We start from the raw sequence: 21,025 nt of genomic DNA, 5'->3' as shown, positions 1-21,025 counted from the left end.
GAAAAATGTCATTGGTATTTTGATTGTACTGAATCTGTAGATTGCTTTGGGTAGTACGGTCATTTTAACAATGTTAATTCTTCCAATCCATGAACACAGTATTTCTCTTCATCTTCATTTTAACAATGTTAATTCTTCCAATCCATGAACACAGTATTTCTCTTCATCTGTTGTGTTGCTTTCAATTTCTTTCATCAGTGTTTTCTGAGTACAGTCTTTGCCCCCTTATTTAGATATATTCCTAGCTATTTTACTCTTTTTTGGTGCAATGGTAAATGAGATTATTTTCTTAATTTCTTTTTCTGATAGTTTGTTGTTAGTGTATAGAAATGCAACAGATTTCTGTATACTGATTTCTGTATATTAATTTTGCATCCTACAACTTTATGGAATTCATTGATGGGGTCTAATAGTTTTTTCGTGGTGTCTGTAGGATTCTCTAAGTATAGTATCATGTCATCAGCAAACAGTGACAGTTTTACTTCTTCCTTTCTAATCTGGATTCCTTTTATTTCTTTTTCTTGTCTGACTGCTGTGGCTAGGACTTCAAATACTATGTTGAATAAAAGTGGCAGGACTGGGCATCATTGTCTTGTTCCTGATCTTACAGAAAATGCTTTCAGCTTTTCACCACTGAGTATGATGTTAGCTGTGGGCTTATCATATATGGCCTTTATTATGTTGAGGTATGTTCCCTCTACCCAGTTTGTGCAGAGTTTTTATCATAAATGGATACTGAATTTTGTCAAAAGCTTTTTCTGCATCTACTGAGATGATCATATGATTTTTATACTTCACGTGTCTTAATGAGATATATCACATTAATTGATTTGCAGATATTGAACCATCCTTGCATCCCTGGAATAAACATCACTTTATTTATTTATTTATTTATTGGTGTACGATCCTTTTAATGTACTGTTGAATTTGGTTTGCTAAGATTTTGCTGAGGATTTTTGTACATGTTCCTCAGTGCTATTGGTCTGTAATTTTTTTGTGTGATAGCTTTGTCTGGTTTTGATATCAGGGTGATAGCATGCCTTCCTCTGCAATTGTTTGGAATAGTTTGCAAAGGACAGGTGTTAACTCTTCTCTAAATGTGTGGTAGAATTCATTTGTGAAGCCATCTGCTCCTGGACTTTTGTTTGCTGGGAGTTTTTATTACTGATTCTATTTCATTACTGGCTATTGGTCTGTTCATATTTTCTATTTCTTCCTGGTTCAGTCTTGAGAGACCGTACATTTCTAGGAATTTGTCCATTTCTTCTAGGTTGTCCATTTTATTGGCATATAGTTGTTCTTAGTAATCTCTTATGATCCTTTGTATTTCTGTGGTATAGGTTGTAATGTCTTCTTTTTAATTTCTGATATTAATTTGGGCCCTCTCTTTTTTCCTTAATCAGTCTGGGTAAAGGCTTATCAATTTTGTTTATCTTTTCAAAGAACCAGCTCTTAATTTCATTGATCTTTTCTATTTTTTTTTTTTTTTAGTTTCTATTTCATTTATTTCTGCTGTGATCTTTTACAATTTCTTTCCTTCTACTAACTTTGAGTTTTGTTTGTTCTTCCTTTTTCTAGTTCTTTTAGGTATACAGTAAGATTCTTTATTGGAAATTGTTCTTGTATCCTGAGGTAGGCTTTTATAACTATAAATGTCCCTCTTAGAATTGCTTTTGCTGAATCCCATAGATTTTGGATCGTTGTGCTTTCATTTTCATTTGTCTACAGGTATTTTTAAATTTCTTCTTTGATTTCTTCAGTGACCCATTGGTTGTTTAGTAATGTATTGTTTAGCCCCCACATGTTTGTGTTTGGGGAACTTTCTTTTACTGTAGTTGATTTCTAGTCTTATAGTATTGCAGTTAGAAAAGATGCTTAATATGATTTCAATTTTCATAAATTTACCAAGACTTGTTTTGAGGCCTAGCATGTGATCTAGCATGTGCAGAATGTTCCTTGGGCACTTGAAAAGAATGTGTATTCTGCTGCTTTTGGATGGAACAGTCTATATATATATATCTATCTATTAAGTCCATTTGGTCTAATGTACTTTTTAATTAAAAATACCAACACAAGAAAAAGTAACAATATTTAAAATTTTAACTTAATAAGACATACAAATGTAAAATACTTCAAAATCTCTATTTCTAGGGAAATATATAAAAGGATACTAAGGCAGCAAACTTTAAAATACTACTAACTATAAGAAAATTTCAATTACCAAATGTTGTCATTTCACTCTCCTAGTCAAATACTGAAATGCTTATTCCCATTCAGAAGTTCACTTCTTTAAAAGATAAGTAAAATATATACCAGGTAAGAAGCTCAGTTAGTTAAACAGCAGCTAAGCATAAGGCCACATTATCTGAATTATCTGTCAATAAAATACTCTTCATAACAAACCTAGTACAGCTCCCTGCACTAGAAATCAACTGAAAATGTTTTATGCATAATTCCTTAAATAAAGATCTTTTTTAATCCGTACCTATAAAAGAACTAAGGTACAAAACAAAACCTCATTTCAAGAAAGAGCTGGTTACTCCACCTGCAACATGAGTCAAGAGAATTTACGTTTGTTAGCCCACCTGAGTCAACTTAGACTTTTAGCAAGCAGATTCATGTTCCTTAGCTAGCAAGAAGTTGAGAGAGAATTTATAAAGCTTGACACACTAAAAGGATCATTAAAGTAACCTTCTCAATAAATCATGTGTGCTGGCATATCACACAGATGGCTGACATGAATATCCATGGCTTTAATGAAAGACTGCCAAAAAGAGCACATACTTTTATTACAAAAAACAAATTTATAAATTAAGTGTTCTTTGACAAAACATTGGGATTAACACATTTCCCCCCCTCTGGATTCCCATAATAGTTAGTATAAATTATTATCTTGACTAGATTTTTAAATTCCCTTCTCTAAACAAGGCTTTTGAAATAAATTTACCTACACAGTGTCAAAAAATAAATGTGACTTAAAGAGTATGAAATAATAAAATCTACAATCAATTTTGAACATCATTAATTTCAGGACTAATGTAAATAGGCTCACTGTCAATTATTTTATTTATTCACAAAGAAAGTAATTCTAAAACTAATGAGAGGTTCCACTTTTGGGGGGGTAACAGAAGATGATGTTAAAGGAAAGAGTTTAAATCTGACCAGTCTTACTCTGCAAATAGATTTTCATTATATTACATGAATTAGAAATACGTTTACTGACTTCAGATTCCAGCCAAAACTAAGGGAAGGAGACCAGATTTTCCCTCAGACCTGAATCAATAAAAAAACTGGACCAAATATACAAAACCGTGGTATCCAAGACCTTGAGCATCTAGCAATGAAGGTCAGTGACGCTGAGATGAGAAACAAGCAAGGGGGGCCCTTTGTCTGTCGTAGCTCCTGCCTAAAGCGGGCTTCTGACTCAAAGTGGAAAGGAGCAGGGACACAGTCCAACCACCTCATTGAGTTAAAGAGGTGCAGGCGGAGCTTGGGACAGCATAGTGGCTAGAGAGCTGCACAGGGTGGGAACCTGAAAGGTGTGCACAGGACGTCTTGAGTATTCAGGCGGGAACTGACCAATACGTTGCTTGTGGGAAAACAACCAACCCAGAAATGACACAGATGACAGAACGAGTATGAAGGACATTAAAACAATTATAACTATATTCCTTATATTTCAGAAGCTAGAGGAAAGCATGAACTTGTTAAGTAGAGACATAAAAGATATAAAACAGACCCAAATTCACCTTCTACAGAGAAAAATTACAATGTAAGGTATGAAAAATACATTAGATGGGATTAAAGACAGATTAGACACTGCAAAAGAAGAGATTAGTAAACCTGAAGACATTTTCAACAGAAACTACTCAAAATGAAATACAGAAAGCAAAACAACAAAAACATGAACAGAGCATCAGTGACTAAAAAAGAAAATGATTATGTCAATAGATGCAGAAAAAGCATTTAACAAAATACAACATCCATTCCTAATAAAAACTCCAGCTAAGCAGGAAGAGAACTTCTTCAACCTGGTAAAAGGCATCTACCAAAACAAAGAAAAAAACAAAAACTATAGCTAATACCAGTTAATGGTAAAAGTCAGAATGCTTTCCCACTATGGTGAGGAACAAGTCAAGAACATGTGCCTCCACCACACTTCTATTCAACATTGTACTGGAGGCCCTAGATAATACAACAGGGAAGAAAAATAAATAAAAGCATCCATATTGGAAAGGAAGAAGTAAAACTGCCTTTATTCACAGACATCATAATCATCAAAGTAGAAAATTCAGTGAAACCTATAAAATAGATTTAAAAGAATTACTAGAACTAATAAGTGAACTTATTAGCAAAGTTGCAAAATAAAAGATCAACACACAAAAATCAACTGTATGTCTACATACTAGCAATGAACTATTGGAAACTGAATTTTTAAAAAAAATACCATTCACAACATTATCAAATGTGCAAGCCCTGAACATAAAACTACAAACACTGCTGAGACAAATGAAAGAACTAAATAAGTACAGACTGTTCAAGGACTAAAAGACTCAATATTGTAAAGACACTAATCATCTTCAATTTGTTCTACAGATTAAACACAATCCAAATCAAAATCCTAGCGGACATTTGTGTGAAAAATGACAAGCTAGTTTTAAAAGTCATATAGGAATGCAAAGGACTCAGAATAACCAAAACCACTCTGAAAAAAAGAACAAAGCTGAAGGACTTACACTACCTGATTTCAAGTCTCATGATCAACCCACAGAAATCCAGATGGTGTAGTACTGATGTAAAGACAGAGACATCGATGGAACAAAATAGAGTTCAGAAACAGATCTGCACCTACACATATATGGACAATAGATTTCCAACAAAGTTTCAAAGGCAATTCGGTGGAAAAGAATAGATTGTTCAAGCAGTGGTGCTGGAATAATTGGTTACCAAATGCCAAAAAATAAACTTTCATTCATACCTCATACTATATACAGAAATTAACTCAAAATAGGTCATGGACTTAAGTATAAAATTTCTAGAAGAAAACATAGGAGATAATCTTTGTCATCTTGGGTTAGAGAAGATTTAACTAGGTATGACACCAAAAGCACAATCCATAAGAGAAAATTTGGTAAATTTGTTTTCATCAAATTAAGAATGTCTGTACTTTGAAAGATATTGGTGAAAGAATAAAAAGACAAGCCACTGAATGGGGAAGATATTTGCAAGTCAGGTATTGTGATAAAGCACTTTTAAAAAATGAGCCAAAGATCTGAATAAATATTTCATCAAAAAAAAAATACAGATGGCAAATGAGCACGTTAGTCATCTGGGAAATTCAAGTTAAATCCACAAAAAGATACCACTACACACCTATTAGAAGGGCTAACGTTAAACTGACTGACTAAACCAAGTATTGGTGAAGATGTAGAAGAACCAGAGTTTTCCGACACTTGTGATGGAGATATAAAAGGGTATAAGCACTTTGGAACAGTTCGGCCATTTCTTTATAAATGAAGTATACACACAGGCATTCCATTTCTAGTTACTACCCAAGAGAAATGAAAGCCTAAGTCCATACAGAGACTTGGATGTGAATGTCCATGGCAGCTTTATTTACAATAGCCAAAAGCTGTAAACAGCTCAAATGCCCTTCAGTGGGTGAATGGAAAAACAAACTGTGGTATATACGTACAATGGAACACTACTCAACAATAAAGAGAGTGAACTACTGACACAGGAAACAACACTGATGAATCTTAAATACACTGAGTAAAAGAAACCAAAAAATAGTACACAGTGTATGATTTCATTTATAAAAATTCTAGGAAATGTGAACTAATTTATAGTTATAAAAAGGTCAGTGGTTGCCTGGGGATATTGCTGGGGCGGGGGTGTGGGGGAGAGGGATGGAGACAGGTGTGAGGGAGGAAATATACAGGGCCAAAAGGAAACATTTGAGGGTGACAGACTTATCCACTATCTTGATTGCAGTAACAGGTTCACAGTTACACAAGTTATGTCAAAACTTATCAAATTATACACTTTAAATATGTACAGTTTATGATATGTCACTTATACCTCAATAAAGCTGTTAAAATGCATTTATCAGGCTTCAGACTATATACCCCATATCATGCACGAATATATTAGTGTATGGCTGTGTCAAGTAGATTTAATTAGAAATTCTATATTTCTGTATTTGCTGTTGTGGTATGAGTTAAATTTTAAAGTATTTTTGAGTTCCTATTCATATTCTTGACCCTACACAGGTACTGTAAGAGTTACAAGTACGTATGTATAACATTTATTCCCTTCATGGAATTGAGAGTCTTCCTAAGAAGATTTTCGTGACATGAAACACTTTCGGCACAACTAAAAGTCTTTGTACAGTTAAGTGAAGTGAAAAACTGAAAAGCACACGAGTTCCTCCATTGCACACATGTCCTAAATGCTATGTGCAGACACTGGATTCACTTGATCATTACTTCCCTTAAGGAGCTCACAGTTTTATGGAGCGAAGAGAAAAGCGAGCAGTTAGAACACAATGCGACAAGTGACATGGCAGATATGTGGAGGACTGAGAAAAGTATTTTGGGAGTACACAGGAGGGAACTTAAAGGGGGAGAAATTCAAGGAAAACTTTACCTGTGGAGTTAATGGTGAGCTGACTCTTAGATGGCATGTTAGGTTATGCCAGAGAATAGGTGATGACAAAATTATTCACGGCAGACGAAGTAACATATTCAAAGACATAGTGGGTACACAGCAGTATTTGCTTCCCATCCCAACACAAATGAAGAGCACCCCTTTTATTCATGATGGTTCAGAATGTAAGGCTCGGAGTGGCAAGAGACGAAGTTGGACATACAGGCGGAGTTAGGCATAAATGTTCTTCTGTGCCACCTTATGGAAACAGGTAATTATTCTAATGGCAAAAGACTTGAAAGCACTGGGAGCAGGGTAATGACAGGATCACATTTTCACTGTAAGAGAAAGAGGTGCTGAACTAAACCTTAGATCATGACTAAACTTTGGGTGGAGAGGAGGGTGGAGGAGACACTCCCGCCTGGGATGCTATCAGCACAATAAAGGCCCCTGTTGTCTGATCCCTCTTCCTTTATCAAGTGCGTAACACTAGGGAGACAAATAAGTCAAAGACTGACTCATAGTCCAAACAATATTTAGGCCTCAGGACAAAACTATAGCTACATAAGGAACAACCATCTCTGAGAACAATCTGAAGACTATCAGAACAGATTTTTCAACAACTAAGGATATAAAGAAAAGGCCACTTCGAGATGGATGCGCAGAGACTTGGTCTAGTCAGAACCCACATCCCCCAGTGTAGCAACCCACAGCAGGAGGGCTATCATGACAGCACAGGTGGCCCCTGAGGAGCAAGGGGTCCAGGCGCCATGTCAGGCTCCCCCGCCCAGGGGACCTACACCAGGAAGATGAGCCCTCACAACGTCTGGCTTTGCAAACCAGCAGAGGCTAACCTCCAGGAGAGCCAGAGGGCTGCTGTAAGCCAAGACTCCACTCAGGAAGGGCATATGCACCAATGCATTCGCTCTGAGTTCCAGCAGAGGCAGCTGGAAAAGCAACTGGGTCATACAAGGAGACTCATGACTAATTTTAGGGGCTGTGGAGGAGCAGGGATCTGGTGGAACTTTCTCCAGGAAAAGAAGTGCTGCCATCTTTCTTTTACTCTCCTTCCACCTGGATGGCCTGGTACTGGTAAGCACCATTTCTATCACTGTCCATGAACCTAGCTAACACCATGCGGCCCATCCTGGAATTCCCCTGAGGACCAGCCCTGCCCAACCCGCCCACCCCCTCCAAAGCGGCTCCTGCCCCACCCCACCTGGCAGGTGGCCACAGCCAGCACTGGCGCCCCTCCAAAGCAGCTCCTGCTCCATGGGGCACCAGTGTGCCCGTAGCAGTTGCAGTCAGCTGGCCTGGGGGCCAGCCCCGCCCACCAGTGCCCCCTCAGCAATCATGGCCCAGCCACAGCAGGGAGGTGCATGCACCCCACACAAGGGGATGTCCCTGAAGCACCTGGCTCTGGTGACTGGGGGTGGGATTCACCACTTGGCCCCACAAGACACCTACATACAGCCATTCCTTCAAGACCAGGAGATGCAGCTGATATGCCTAATACACAGAAACAGACACAAAGAGGCAAAACGAGGAGACAATACCTTCCGGATGAAAGAACAAGACAAAACTCCAGAAAATGAACTAAATGAAATGGAGATATGCAATTTATCAGATAAAGAGTTCAAATGAATAGACACAAAGATGCTCACCAAACTTGGGAGAAGAAAGGATGAACTCAGTGAGAATTTAAAAAAAGAAATAGGAAAAAAAAAATATATATATATATATATATATATTTTAAATCAGAATTGAAGAATATAATAACTGAAATGAAAAATACACTAGAGGGAATCAACAGGAGATGAGAGGATACAGAAGAACGGATCAGCAAACTGGAAGACCAGGTAGCAGAAATCAATCAGAAGAGCCAAAAGAAAAAAGGACTTAAAAAAAATGAGGGTAGTTTAAGGGACCCGTGAGACAACATCAAGCATGCTAACATTTGCATTACAGGGGTCCCAGAAAAAGGAGAGAGAGAAAGGGACAGGAAATCTATTTGAAGAAATCAGCCTGACAGCTTCCCTAACCAGGCAAAGGAAACAGACATCCAGGTCCAGAGATCCCAAACAAGATGAACACAAAGAGACTCACACCAAGTCACATTATTATTAAAATGTCAAAAGTTTAAGATAAAGAGAGAATCTTAAAAGCAGCAAGAGAAAAAACAACTAGTTACATACAAGGGAACCCCTACAGTTCAGCTGATTTTTCAGCAGGAACTTTACAGGCCAGAAGAGATTGGTATGATATACTGAAAGTACTGAAAGGAAAAAACTTACAACCAAGAACACTCCACCCCAGGGGTCCCCAACCCCCAGGCCGTGGACTAGTACTGGTCCTCAGCCTGTGAGGAACTCGTCCGCACAGCAAGAGGTGAGCGCCAGGTGAGCAAGCGAAGCTTCATCTGCCGCTTCCCATCGCTCGCATTACCACCTGAACCATCCCACCCCCCCTCCCCCATCCATGGAAAAATTGTCTTCCACAAAACCGGTCCCTGGTGCCGAAAAGGTTGGGGACCGCTGCTGTAAACAATAAGACTATCATTCAGAATTGAAGGAGAAATAATTCCCCAAGCAAGCAAAAGCTAAAAAAGTTAGTTCATTACCACTAAACTGGCTTAACAAGGGACTTCATTAAAGGGAAAAGAAAAGGCCACAACTAGAAACAAGAAAATTATGAAAGAAAAAAAATCTCACTGGTAAAGGCAAACATATAGTAAAGGTAGTGTCTCAACGACCTATAAAGCTAGTATGAAGGTTAAAAGACAAAACTGGTAAATATCATCTGTATCTAAAATAAATATTTAAGTGATATACAAAATAAAAAGATGTAAAATATGACATCAAAAATATAAAGTGTGGGGCTTCCCTGGTGGCGCAGTGGTTGAGAGTCCGCCTGCCGATGCAGGGGACATGTGTTCGTGCCCTGGTCTGGGAAGATCCCACGTGCCGCGGAGCGGCTGGGCCCATGAGCCATGCGCTTCCGGAGCCTGTGCTCCGCAACGGGAGAGGCCACGGCAGTGAGGGGCCCGCGTACCGCAAAAAAAAAAAAACATAAAGTGTGATGGGAAGGGAGGGTGGGATGTAGTGCTTTTACAATGCACTCAAACTTACGTAACCGTCAACTTAAAATGGACTTCTATATACATAGCAGGTTGTTATACAGGAACATCATAGTATCCACAAACATAAAACCTGTGAAAGATACACAAAAACTAAAGAGAAGGGAATACAAACATAACACTAAATAAAGTCATGAAGTCACAAGGGAAGAGAACAAAAAAAGAAGAAGAATTATCAAAAAACCCAGAAAACAATGAACAAAATGGTAATAAATAAATACCTATCAATAATTATTTTAAATGTAAATGAACTAAATGCTCTAATCAAAAGACATACGGTGGCTGAATGAAAAAACACAAGACCCAAATATATGCTGCTTACTAGAAACTTACTTCAGATCTAAAGGCACACACAGGCTGAAGGTAAAGAGATGGAAAAAGATATTCCATGCAAGCGGAAATGAAAGGGAAGCTAGAGTAGCAAAACACAAATTCAAAAAGACACATGCACCCCAAGGTTCACTGCAGCATTGTTTACAATAGCCAAGATATGGAAGCAACCTAAGTGTCCATCTATGGATGAATGGATAAAGAACATGTGATATATATATGTATATGTATGTGTATATACGTATATATATATACACACATACATACAATGGAACATTAGTCAGCCATAAAAAAAAACCCTGAAATCTTGCCATTTGCAACACATGGATGGACCTAGAGGGTATCATGCTCAGTGAAATAAGTCAGACACAGAAACACAGATACCGTATGATCTCACTTATGTGTGGGATCTGAAAAACAGAACAATATGAAAATAGGCTCACAGATACAGAGAACAAGCAGCGGTTGCTGAGGGGAGGGCAGTGGTAGGGTGGGTGAAATAGGTAAAGGGGATTAAGACGCACAAACCTCCAGTTACAAAAGAAATAAGCACCAGGGACATAATATGCAGCATAGGGAATATGGTCAATAACACTGTAATAACTTTGTATCATGACAGATGGTCACTAGGCTTATCATGGGGATCAATTCATAATGCATATAAATGTCAAATCACTATGTTGTACACCTGAAGCTAATATAATATTGTATGCCAACTATACTAAAATAATAAACAAATAAATAAATAAAAATTTAAGAAAAAATTTAGCCCTTGGGATTAGATTACCATGCCAAGGAAACAGGGAAGAGAACGAATATCAATATTTACTATCTACTGTGTAAAGATCTTTTCTTAAAAATATAATTTATTGAGATGAAATTCACACTGCATAAAATTAACCATTTTAAAGTAAATAACGCAGTGCATTTACTGCATTCACAATGTGTGTGAGCACCATCTCTGTCTAACTGCAAACCATTTCCACCAGTTGAAAGTGAAAGCCCCTACCCACGAGCAGCTTCTCCTCACTGCCCCTCCCCCAGTCCCTGGCAACCACTAGTCTGCTTTCTGTGTCTCTGAGCCTCCCTCTTCTGGACGCTTCATGTAAGCGGAGCCACACACTATGTGACCTTTTGGGTCCGGCTTATTGCACTCAGCACAGCGTTTTCAAGGTTCATCCACGCTGTAGCGCGTGTCAGTGCTTCATTCCTTTTTCTTTTTTTGTTTAATTCTGGTAAAACGAGCATACCATAAACTTTACCACCTTAATCATTTTTAAGTATGCAGCTCAGAAGTGTTAAGTACCTTCACACTGTTGTACAACTAACGTCCCGAACTCTTTTCACCTTGCAAAACTGAAACTCTATGCTCATTAAAGAACAATTCTCCATCTTCCTGCCCCCCAGGCACTGGCGCCCACCACTGCACTTGCTCTTTCTATGACTTAGATGACTCCAGGTGCCTCACAGAAGTGCAACCATGCGGTATTTGTCTTTTTGTGACTGGCTTATTTCACTTAGCATCATTCCTTTTCACAGCTGAATGATATGACACCGTATGTATGAACCACAATTTATTTATCCATTCATCTGTCAATGGATGCTTGCGTTGTTTCTATACTTTGCCTATTATCGTAAGGGTCTTTTAAAATAATACAACTAGCATACTTGGTAAAAAAAAAAGCTTGGAACATGGAAATAAAGGCAACCAGGATGGAAGCAGGACACCTAGAATATCCTGGTTCATCTATTCTGAGAATACAGTCCACATTCAACATGGTGGCATCCAATGACATCACAGATATTTATTAACTAGGGACTGTGAGAGATAAAAATACGCATAAAATTTGGTCTTGCCCTTTAAGAAATGTAAAGTCCCTTGAGAAAGTCAATCCACATAGGTACGTATACCACAAGGCTGAAACAAGAATCTGGTACACCTTCACATGCGACAGAGGATGCAACCTGGCCTAAGAGAGTGGAAGACTTGCACAGGCAGAGAAAGGTTGAGAGAAGACCATGGGAACAGTGTGAACCAATATGGGCCCGGAAATGGAAAAGTGCATTTGCAAATATCACATCAATTTTAGTCATGACTATTTACATGCTACAAACTCATTTTGTCCTACTGTGAAGCAATTTAACTTAGTAGTCCAGATGAACTAGCGTATGTGAATGTTAATACAAATTAAAATTAAATGAATGGTAATTATAATCATCGTCCAAGAACAAACATGAAGTGCTAATTTTAAAACAAGTGAAAGTTTAAGACCTCCAATGGATGGTAACTGCCTACTCTCTTCCTGGAGAAAATCTCCTGAGATGGGGCTTCCAGAGTATCGCTCAATATCACGTCCTCATTTGGAAAATTAAATACTTCCCTGGTTCTTTTGCTTTGGTTTCACTTCTTCCTCTACCCTCCTTAAAGAAAAGAACACCTGTTTAGAATCCACTTCATGAACATTCCCTCACAATGACATATTAAAATAAAATCATATACTCAGCTCTCTGCTTTGATGCTAAACAAGTCTGATTCTTTGCACTTTTTTTTTAATAAGGGAAATGGGAAGGCAGGGGTGAATATGAGAAATATTAACAAGATGAATATGAGGAAGGCCATTAGGTATTGGTACAGGAAGGTGGAGACATCTAACAAACTCCCCAGTTTCTAGTTCGGCATACTGAACAGAAAGTGCCTGAGGATGAAAGTACAAGGAAGGGAGAAAAGGAGAGAGGAGGGAGCGAGGGAAGGATGGGGGGAAGGAAGGAGGGACACACACACACGCGCACACACGCACACGCATGTATGGGTCACACTGTGGAAATGACCAATGTGAGATGGCTGCAGGACAACACGTGGAGTACAGAGGCAGGGTTATCTGCTCCTAGCTCAGGGGTGGGTGGTGGGTTAGAGGTGTGCATCTGGGGACAAGTGTGTGGGTGAAGCGGAGGAGCAGCAGAAGAGACAGCTAAAGAACAGCCAGAGGAGAAGGAGAAAAAAGGGGAGTGGTGCCCAGATATTAAGAAAGAAGACATCTGTGAAGCAGGGTTACAAACAGCAAGTGCTACTGAGCAATTAAGATAAAAACAAAATCTACAGGACTGGGCAACTAGGAAGTCACTGGTGACCTGAGCAGGAAGAGATAATTAAGTATTTTGGTTTGAAATTCATTTTCAGCTGACTGAATTCCGATAGAAGAAATGAGTTCAAAACCTCTTCCTCTTTTAACTCCTATTGGATGGCTCACCAAAGTTAGGAGTCAAAGAAGAAACAAGAACGCCCATCAGAAACAAAGCAATACCCAGGTGAGAGTTTTAAATTTCCTACAGAGCGCACCGTGTGCGTGCGTACACACATGCGCACGCGCGCGAGTATGTGTGTGTGTACACACAGAAAAAGATTTTAAAAGCGACATATCAAACTGGTTCCTGGAAACTCTAAAGAGAGGATTGGTATTAAAAGTGGTGGTCAGTAGGACCTCAAGATGGCGGAGGAGTAAGACGTGGAGATCACCTTCCTACCCACAAATACATCAAAAATACATCTACATGTGGAACAACTCCTACAGAACACCTACTGAATGCTGGCAGAAGACCTCAGACTTCCCAAAAGGGTCTTGCTTGTCCAGCTGGCTGTCAGGCCTGAACTCTGAGGTTGGTGAGCCAAGTTCAGGACACTGGACCACCAGAGACCTCCCAGCCCCACGTAATATGAATCGGCGACAGCTCTCCCAAACACCTCTGCCTCAACGCTAAGACCCAGCTCCACTCAACGAAGGCAAACTCGAGTGCTGGACACCACAGGCCAAACAACTAGCAAGACAGGAACACAACCCCACCCATTAGCAGAGAGGCTGCCTAAAATCATAATAAGTTCACAGACACCCCAAAACACACCACCGGACACGGTACTGCCGACCAGAAAGACAAGATCCAGCCTCATCCACCAGAACACAGGCACCAGTCCCCTCCACCAGTAAGCCTACACAACCCACTGAACCAACCTTCCCTGGACTTCCCTGGTGGCACAGTGATTAAGAATCCACCTGCCAATGCAGGGGCCATGGGTTCGAGCCCTGGTCTGGGAAGATCCCACATGCAATGAAGCACTAAGCCCGTGCACAACTACTGAGCCTCTGCTCTAGAGCCCACGAGCCACAACTACTGAGGCTGCGTGCTGCAACTACCGAAGCCCGTGAGCGTAGAGCCCATGCTCTGCAACAAGAGAAGCCACTGCAGTGAGAAGCCCATGCACCGCAACAAAGAGTAGCTCCCGCTCGCCGCAACCAGAGAAAGCCCGCGTGCAGCAGTGAAGACCGAAGACAGCCAAAAATAAAATAATAAGTAAATGAATAACTTATTTAAAAAAAAAATCTTCCAACAAACAAAAGCCCAGGACCAGATGGCTTCACAGGGGAATTCTACCAAACATTTAGAAAAGAGCTAATGCCTATCCTTCTCAAACTCTGCCAAAATATAGCAGAGGGAAGAACAATCCCAAACTCATTCTACGAGTCTACCTACCATCACCCTGATACCAAAACCAGACAAAGATGTCACAAAAAAAAGAAAACTACAGGCCAATATCACTGATGAACATAGATGCAAAAATCCCCAACAAAATACTAGCAAACAGAATCCAACAGCACATTAAACGGATCATACACCATGATCAAGTGGGGTTTATCCCAGGAATGCAAGGATTCTTCCATATACACAAATCAATCAATGTGATACACCATATTAACAAATCGAAGGATAAAAACCATCTGATCATCTCAATAGATGAAGAAAAAGCTTTCGACAAAATTCAACACCCATTTATGATAAAAACCTTCCAGGAAGTAGGCATAGAGGGAACTTACCTCAACATAATAGAGGCCATATGTGACAAACCCACAGCCAACATCGTTCTTAATGGTGAAAAACTGAAACCATTTCCTCTAAGATCAGGAACAAGACAAGGATACCCACTCTCACCACTATTATTCAACATAGTTTTGAAAGTTTTAGCCACAGCAATCAGAGAAGTAAAAGAAATAAAAGGAATCCAAATTGGAAAACAAGAAGTAACACTGTCACTGTTTGCAGATGACATGATACTATACATAGAGAATCCTAAAGATACTACCAGAAAAGTACTAGTGCTCATCAATGAATTTGGTAAAGTAGCAGGATACAAAAGTAATGCACAGAAATCTCTTGCACTCCTATACACAAATGATGAAAAATCTGAAAGAGAAATTGAGGAAACACTCCCATTTACCACTGCAACAAAAAAAATAAAATACCTAGGAATAAACCTACCTAAGGAGGCAAAAGACCTGTATGCAGAAAACTATAACACATTGAAGAAAGAAATTAAAGATGATACAAACAGATGGAGAGATATACCATGTTCTTGAATTGGAGGAATCAACATTGTGAAAATAACTATACTACCCAAAGCAATCTACAGATTCAATGCAATCCCTATCAAACTACCACTGGCATTTTTCACAGAACTAGAACAAAATATTTCACAAGTTGTATGGAAACACAAAAGACCCCGAATAGCCAAAGCAATCTTGAGAAAGAAAAATGTAGCTGAAGGAATCAGGCTCCCTGACTTCAGACTATACTACAAAGCTACAGTCATCAAGACAGTATGGTACTAGCACAAAAGCAGAAATATAGAACAATGGAACAGGATAGAAAGCCCAGAGATAAACCCAGGCACATATGGTCACCTTATCTTTGATAAAGGAGGCAAGAATATACAATGGAGAAAAGACAGTCTCTTCAATAAGTGGTGCTGGGAAAACTGGACAGCAATGTGAATGAATGAAATCAGAACGCTCCCTAACACCATACACAAAAATAAACTCAAAATGGATTAAAGACCTAAATGTAAGGCCAGACACTATAAAACTCCTAGAGGAAAACATAAGCAGAACACTCTATGACATAAATCACAGCAAGATCCTTTTTGACCCATCTCCTAGAGTAAGGGAAATAAAAACAAAAATAAACAAATGGGACCTAATGAAATTTAAAAGCTTTTGCACAGCAAAGGAGACCATAAACAAGACCAAAAGACAACCCTCAGAATGGGAGAGAATATTTGCAAATGAAGTGACTGACAAAGGATTAATCTCCAAATATACAAGCAGCTCATGCAGCTCAATCACAAAAACAAACAACCCAATCCAAAAATGGGCAGACCTAATTAGACATTTCTCCAAAGATATACAGATTGCCAACAAACACATGAAAGGATGCTCAACATCTCTAATCATTAGAGAAATGCAAATCAAAACTACAATGAGGTATCACCACACACCAGTCAGAATGGCCATCATCAAAAAATCTATAAACAGTAAATGCTGGAGAGGGTGTGGAGAAAAGGGAACCCTCTTCCACTGCTGGTGGGAATGTAAATTGGTACAGCCACTATGGAGAACAGTATGGAGCTTCCTTAAAAAATTAAAAATAGAACTTCCATATGACCCAGCAATCCCACTACCGGGCATATACCCTGAGAAAACCCTAACTCAAAAACAGTCATGTACCACAGTGTTCATTGCAGCACTATTTACAATAGCCAGGACATGGAAGCAACCTAAGTGTCCTTCGACAGATGAAGGGATAAAGAAGATGTGGCATATATATACAATGAAATATTACTCAGCCATAAAAGGAAACGAAACTGAATTATTTGTAGTGAGGTGGATGGACCTAGAGTCTGTCGTACATAGTGAAGTAAGTCAGAAAGAGAAAAACAAATACCGTATACTAACACATATATATGGAATCTAAAAAAAAAATGGTTCTGACGAACCTAGGGGCAGGTCAGGAATAAAGATGCAGACGTAGAGAATGGACTTGAGGACACGGGGAGTGGGAAGGGTAAGCTGGGACGAAGTGAGAGAGTGGCATTGACATATATACACTACCAAACGTAAAACAGATAGCTAGTGGGAAGCAGCCACATAGCACAGGGAGATCAGCTCGGTGTTTTGTGACCACCTGGACGGGTGGGATAGGGAGGGTGGGAAGGAGACGCAAGAGGGAGGGGATGTGGGGATACATGTATACGTATAGCTGATTCACTTTGTTATACAGCAGAAACTAACACACCATTGTAAAGCAATTATACTCCAATAAAGATGTTAAAAAAATAAAGAAAAATAAAAGTGGTGGTCACAAGGAATTTGAGCCTCTGTCTTTAATATTCCTCATAATTAGAAGTTATTCATGTACATACTTAAAAATTAATTTAAAAATAAAATTTTCTATAAATAAGGAGATAATCTGTTAATCAGTCTCAGAGTTGGCCATGTATAGGTGTACTATTAACTATTCTCAGCCAGGTTGGGGGTCTTGATTCTTAATGTAAATAAGACCCTCACTGTAGTTTACGTTCTAGTTTTAATTGTAACATTTTAATTCTTAACATTAAAAAAATTATATCTTAAGGCTCCCTCCAACTAAATAATACTAACTGGAATTAATTTCATATGAAAAATATTTTATAACAAATCAAAACTTAAGGGAGTTGAATGTATGTCAACAGATGGCTAAGTTATTTAGAATATGTGGCCAACACGACATTTCCTCAGGCAAGAAGGACTATGTGCTCTGAAACAAGAACAGCAACAGAAGGACACGACAAGTGGACACTGGGAACGAGGGTGTTGAGGGAGTGAGCATTAGTGACTCTGTGACTTCTTCCAGACATCTGACACAGAATACTTTTTCTTTATAATTAAAAATCCTAACTAGATAAACAAATTTATTGGTCAGGTATAAGAACATTAGTAATCAATCAAAAGTTAATTTTACCACTCATTTATTACTCTCTGCAATATAACAGAATATAATTAAGTCATATACAATTTGTGGAGAAATTTTCAATACATGGTTTAGAATTATTTTTACATCAAAGCCATAATTAGGAATATATATTAAGATTTATACTTCAATTTCACATTTGTCATGTCTAAGTATCATTTATTTCTGATTCACACTGGAGAGGGAAAGCTCAGGGTAAAGATTACTAGTGTATTTACAAACCCAAATAAAAACGTCTCCCGCAAAGGACCAGTTTTTAAACACAGTCCCTTCTTCAAGGAACAAAAGAGAATAATCCACTTTAAATCCTGCAAGATGATGGACTATATGGGACCCAGATGAGAAATACATGGAAATACTAAAAATAGATCCAAGCTGATTTGAAAGGTTAAGTGTTTTTTGTTTTAAGTGTATTAAAAAATACCTGCTTTTGGGCCTTGAATAATTTACAGAAAGAATTTCAGGATGAAAATACAACTAACTATAAAAATAACTTCAAAATGGAAATTAGTAAAAGTATTACGAAGTCTATTGGTTGCATCTGAGAAAATTTTTCCTGTTAAAGGAGATTTCAAACAAAGAATAATGCAAAAACTGTCAATCTCTCAGTTGTTTCTTGATTAAGCATAACCAAGAACATGTCAGCAATCTCGCAAAATCTATTCTCACAAAATTCACTGCTGCCTTTAAAATATTTTGTTATAGAAATGTCTGGGCCTCTATAGATAATTTATTAGGTTTGAGCCTGTTCCATTTTCACTTTGTGAACCATCTCCTCTAATCACCTTGAGAGTCTATTATACCAAAGAGTAAATTGATTGCTAAAAATAAGGACATCATATCCCCCCAAATGTTGGATTTTTCAAAACTGAACACTAAACAGGCAGCAAAGCAACGTTTTGGAAAGCATATCCACTGACATGGCATCAGTTTTAAAAGGTCTTAAAGATTTCAAATAAAAAGTGTAATGCACAGGTTCTTTGTGTTTCCAATGGACAACAAAACTATAATCGATATTAATTATATTTGGCTAAAAATACATAGCCAAGATGCTCCTCACAGCCTAATTCTTTGTGGCAAGTAATATGCTTGTAAAATCTACTTAGTAGTAATTTTTTAATTAGTATAAAATCTTCCATATTTAAATATAAGAAGCTATTTCAGAGGAATTCTGTAATAAATCTGTCATATCACACCAGGTATTCAAGTCTAAAGCTATAGTTTATACCAATGATGCAGCAATAGCAGTTGGCAAATTAAATTTTTTAAAAAACATTTTCATTTTTGAAGCAAAAATATCACCAAATTATTTTATACAGGATTCAATACACTTGCAATTTACAATTAAAGTTATAATCATCACTAAAAATTACTAAAATAAGAGAAAAACTGCACTTATACAGATAAATTATAATTTTCCTTGCTCCTTCATTTCTCATTTAACTGAGAACACTGGCTGAATTCACAGGAGCAAATGAGAGCATCCTAAGGGTCAGGACTTCCTTGTGAGAGGCAATGAGAAAGAGTGAAACATTTCACAGCTTGGAATTTGGTTGCTAAATACATCCTCTATTCTAGTCTTATAAGCTTTTCAGCTAGTAAATCAAAATCCCGTTATACACTAGGATAATATTCATGACAATTCTCTATATTTTATCTTCTTAAAATCAAAGACTCAATTCTAAAGGGTTAATAGAGGCATTACAAAGTAACTCTCTAGTTTGCATTTCCCATAATACTAAAATAAAGCTTTTTCTTTTAGTCTAGAAATTTGCTTTTTTAATACTGTGAAAAGCCTCTATGAATCTGTTTAACGTATTTACTTCTTTTCATCTATTCAGTGCCACTGGGCATAACATGTAGTGCAGTGCGTGTTGATATTTTGCAAAGCACCACATGACTCACTGTACCCTAATGCACTCCATTAATCCTGTTTGGACAGCTGGGTCCAGGCATTTGTTAGCTGCATTTTAATTGTTCCATCTTTCTTTTTCTTCTTTTTATTTATCTCTATGGCAAACTACTCAGGAATTTAATTTGTTGATCTTCAAAAAGCACATTTTGCCATTAATTTGTTTTCTTTGTATTAAAACTGTACTCAGCATGTAATTTTCTTCCATAAAATCTATACATTACTATTAACAATTAATCTTAAATAACAGAGCACAGTGAATTTCATAAATGATAAAATGGTAGGTTGGCTATAATATCACAGAAATTATTTGTTGGACTGCCATAATACAAACGATCGCAGTTAGCTACAAATCAAGTTACTGAAGTGTATATTTATGGCATTTTCAAGATTAGCACACTATAAGCAGATGTCAAAATGATAACAAGTCCTATAATGCAAACACAAAAGAAATAAGACCTCTAAGTAAATGAGCTTTGTATTAGTCTGTGGAACAGCGGTCCCTTCTACATTTACATTTAGATTCCACTTGTATTAAAACATGAACTTCTCTGTAAGCATTATGAAGATGACCGCAAAGCTTATACCCTTCCTGGCACAGCCTGCATCCCCGACAGCTGTGGGCCTTGAATAAATAATGGAGGCCACATAAGCGCTAAAACAAAAGCAATTCAAAGTTACTTGCAATCTTTGTCATAAGCATGTTGCTAAGGTTGAATAATGGGATTTTTCTAATCATTTGTGAACACTCCAGTCAAAATCTAAGTCTAGAAAACGGAACAAAACTGCCTAGTGGAAATTTTTGTCTGAAATAATATTTAGCCAAGAACTGAGAATACAGTCTGCAACAGTGCTTTATAAAAGAAAAGAACACCAAACGAAGGAAGATTTATTCAACTATTTCAATGACAAAGTGGAAATATTTTACTTTTAAATGATAACCAAAATTCTCTGTGAATTGAAAAATTAAGAAAACTATATAAATGACAAGCCAGTAAAAAGCTGAAGAGCTAAAGGATGTCCTTTAAATCAGTGTGTGCTCTCCTAGATCTTACTGCTTTCAAGTCTATTCCCCGGACATAAAGCAGCTTAAAATAAGTGTTACATATTCTCAATTTTTTAAACCACATACTAAATTACACATTTTTTAAAACATTTCGCGTAGG

The 21,025-nt window shown here is 37.8% G+C and overlaps 1 protein-coding gene across 19 annotated transcripts in view; it reads right to left on the bottom strand.

Moving 5' to 3' along the window:
• The window catches only part of LMBR1 (limb development membrane protein 1), a 155,504-nt gene that overhangs the window by 24,634 nt on the left and 109,845 nt on the right, over window positions 1-21,025 (bottom strand). Inside the window, exon 17 of one of the 19 annotated variants that reach the window (XM_033408269.2) lies at window positions 17,943-20,514. The exons of the other annotated variants lie outside the window; for them this stretch is intronic. Coding sequence (XP_033264160.1) covers window positions 20,441-20,514 — 74 coding nt within the window. The 3' untranslated portion in view covers window positions 17,943-20,440. Of the gene's footprint in view, window positions 1-17,942; window positions 20,515-21,025 lie in introns of those variants that run through there. 19 annotated transcript variants of the gene reach the window in all.

This window comes from Orcinus orca, chromosome 9, assembly GCF_937001465.1.
Source record: "Orcinus orca chromosome 9, mOrcOrc1.1, whole genome shotgun sequence".
NCBI classification, from domain to species: domain Eukaryota; kingdom Metazoa; phylum Chordata; class Mammalia; order Artiodactyla; family Delphinidae; genus Orcinus; species Orcinus orca.
This window is presented reverse-complemented; position numbering and strand designations above follow the sequence as displayed.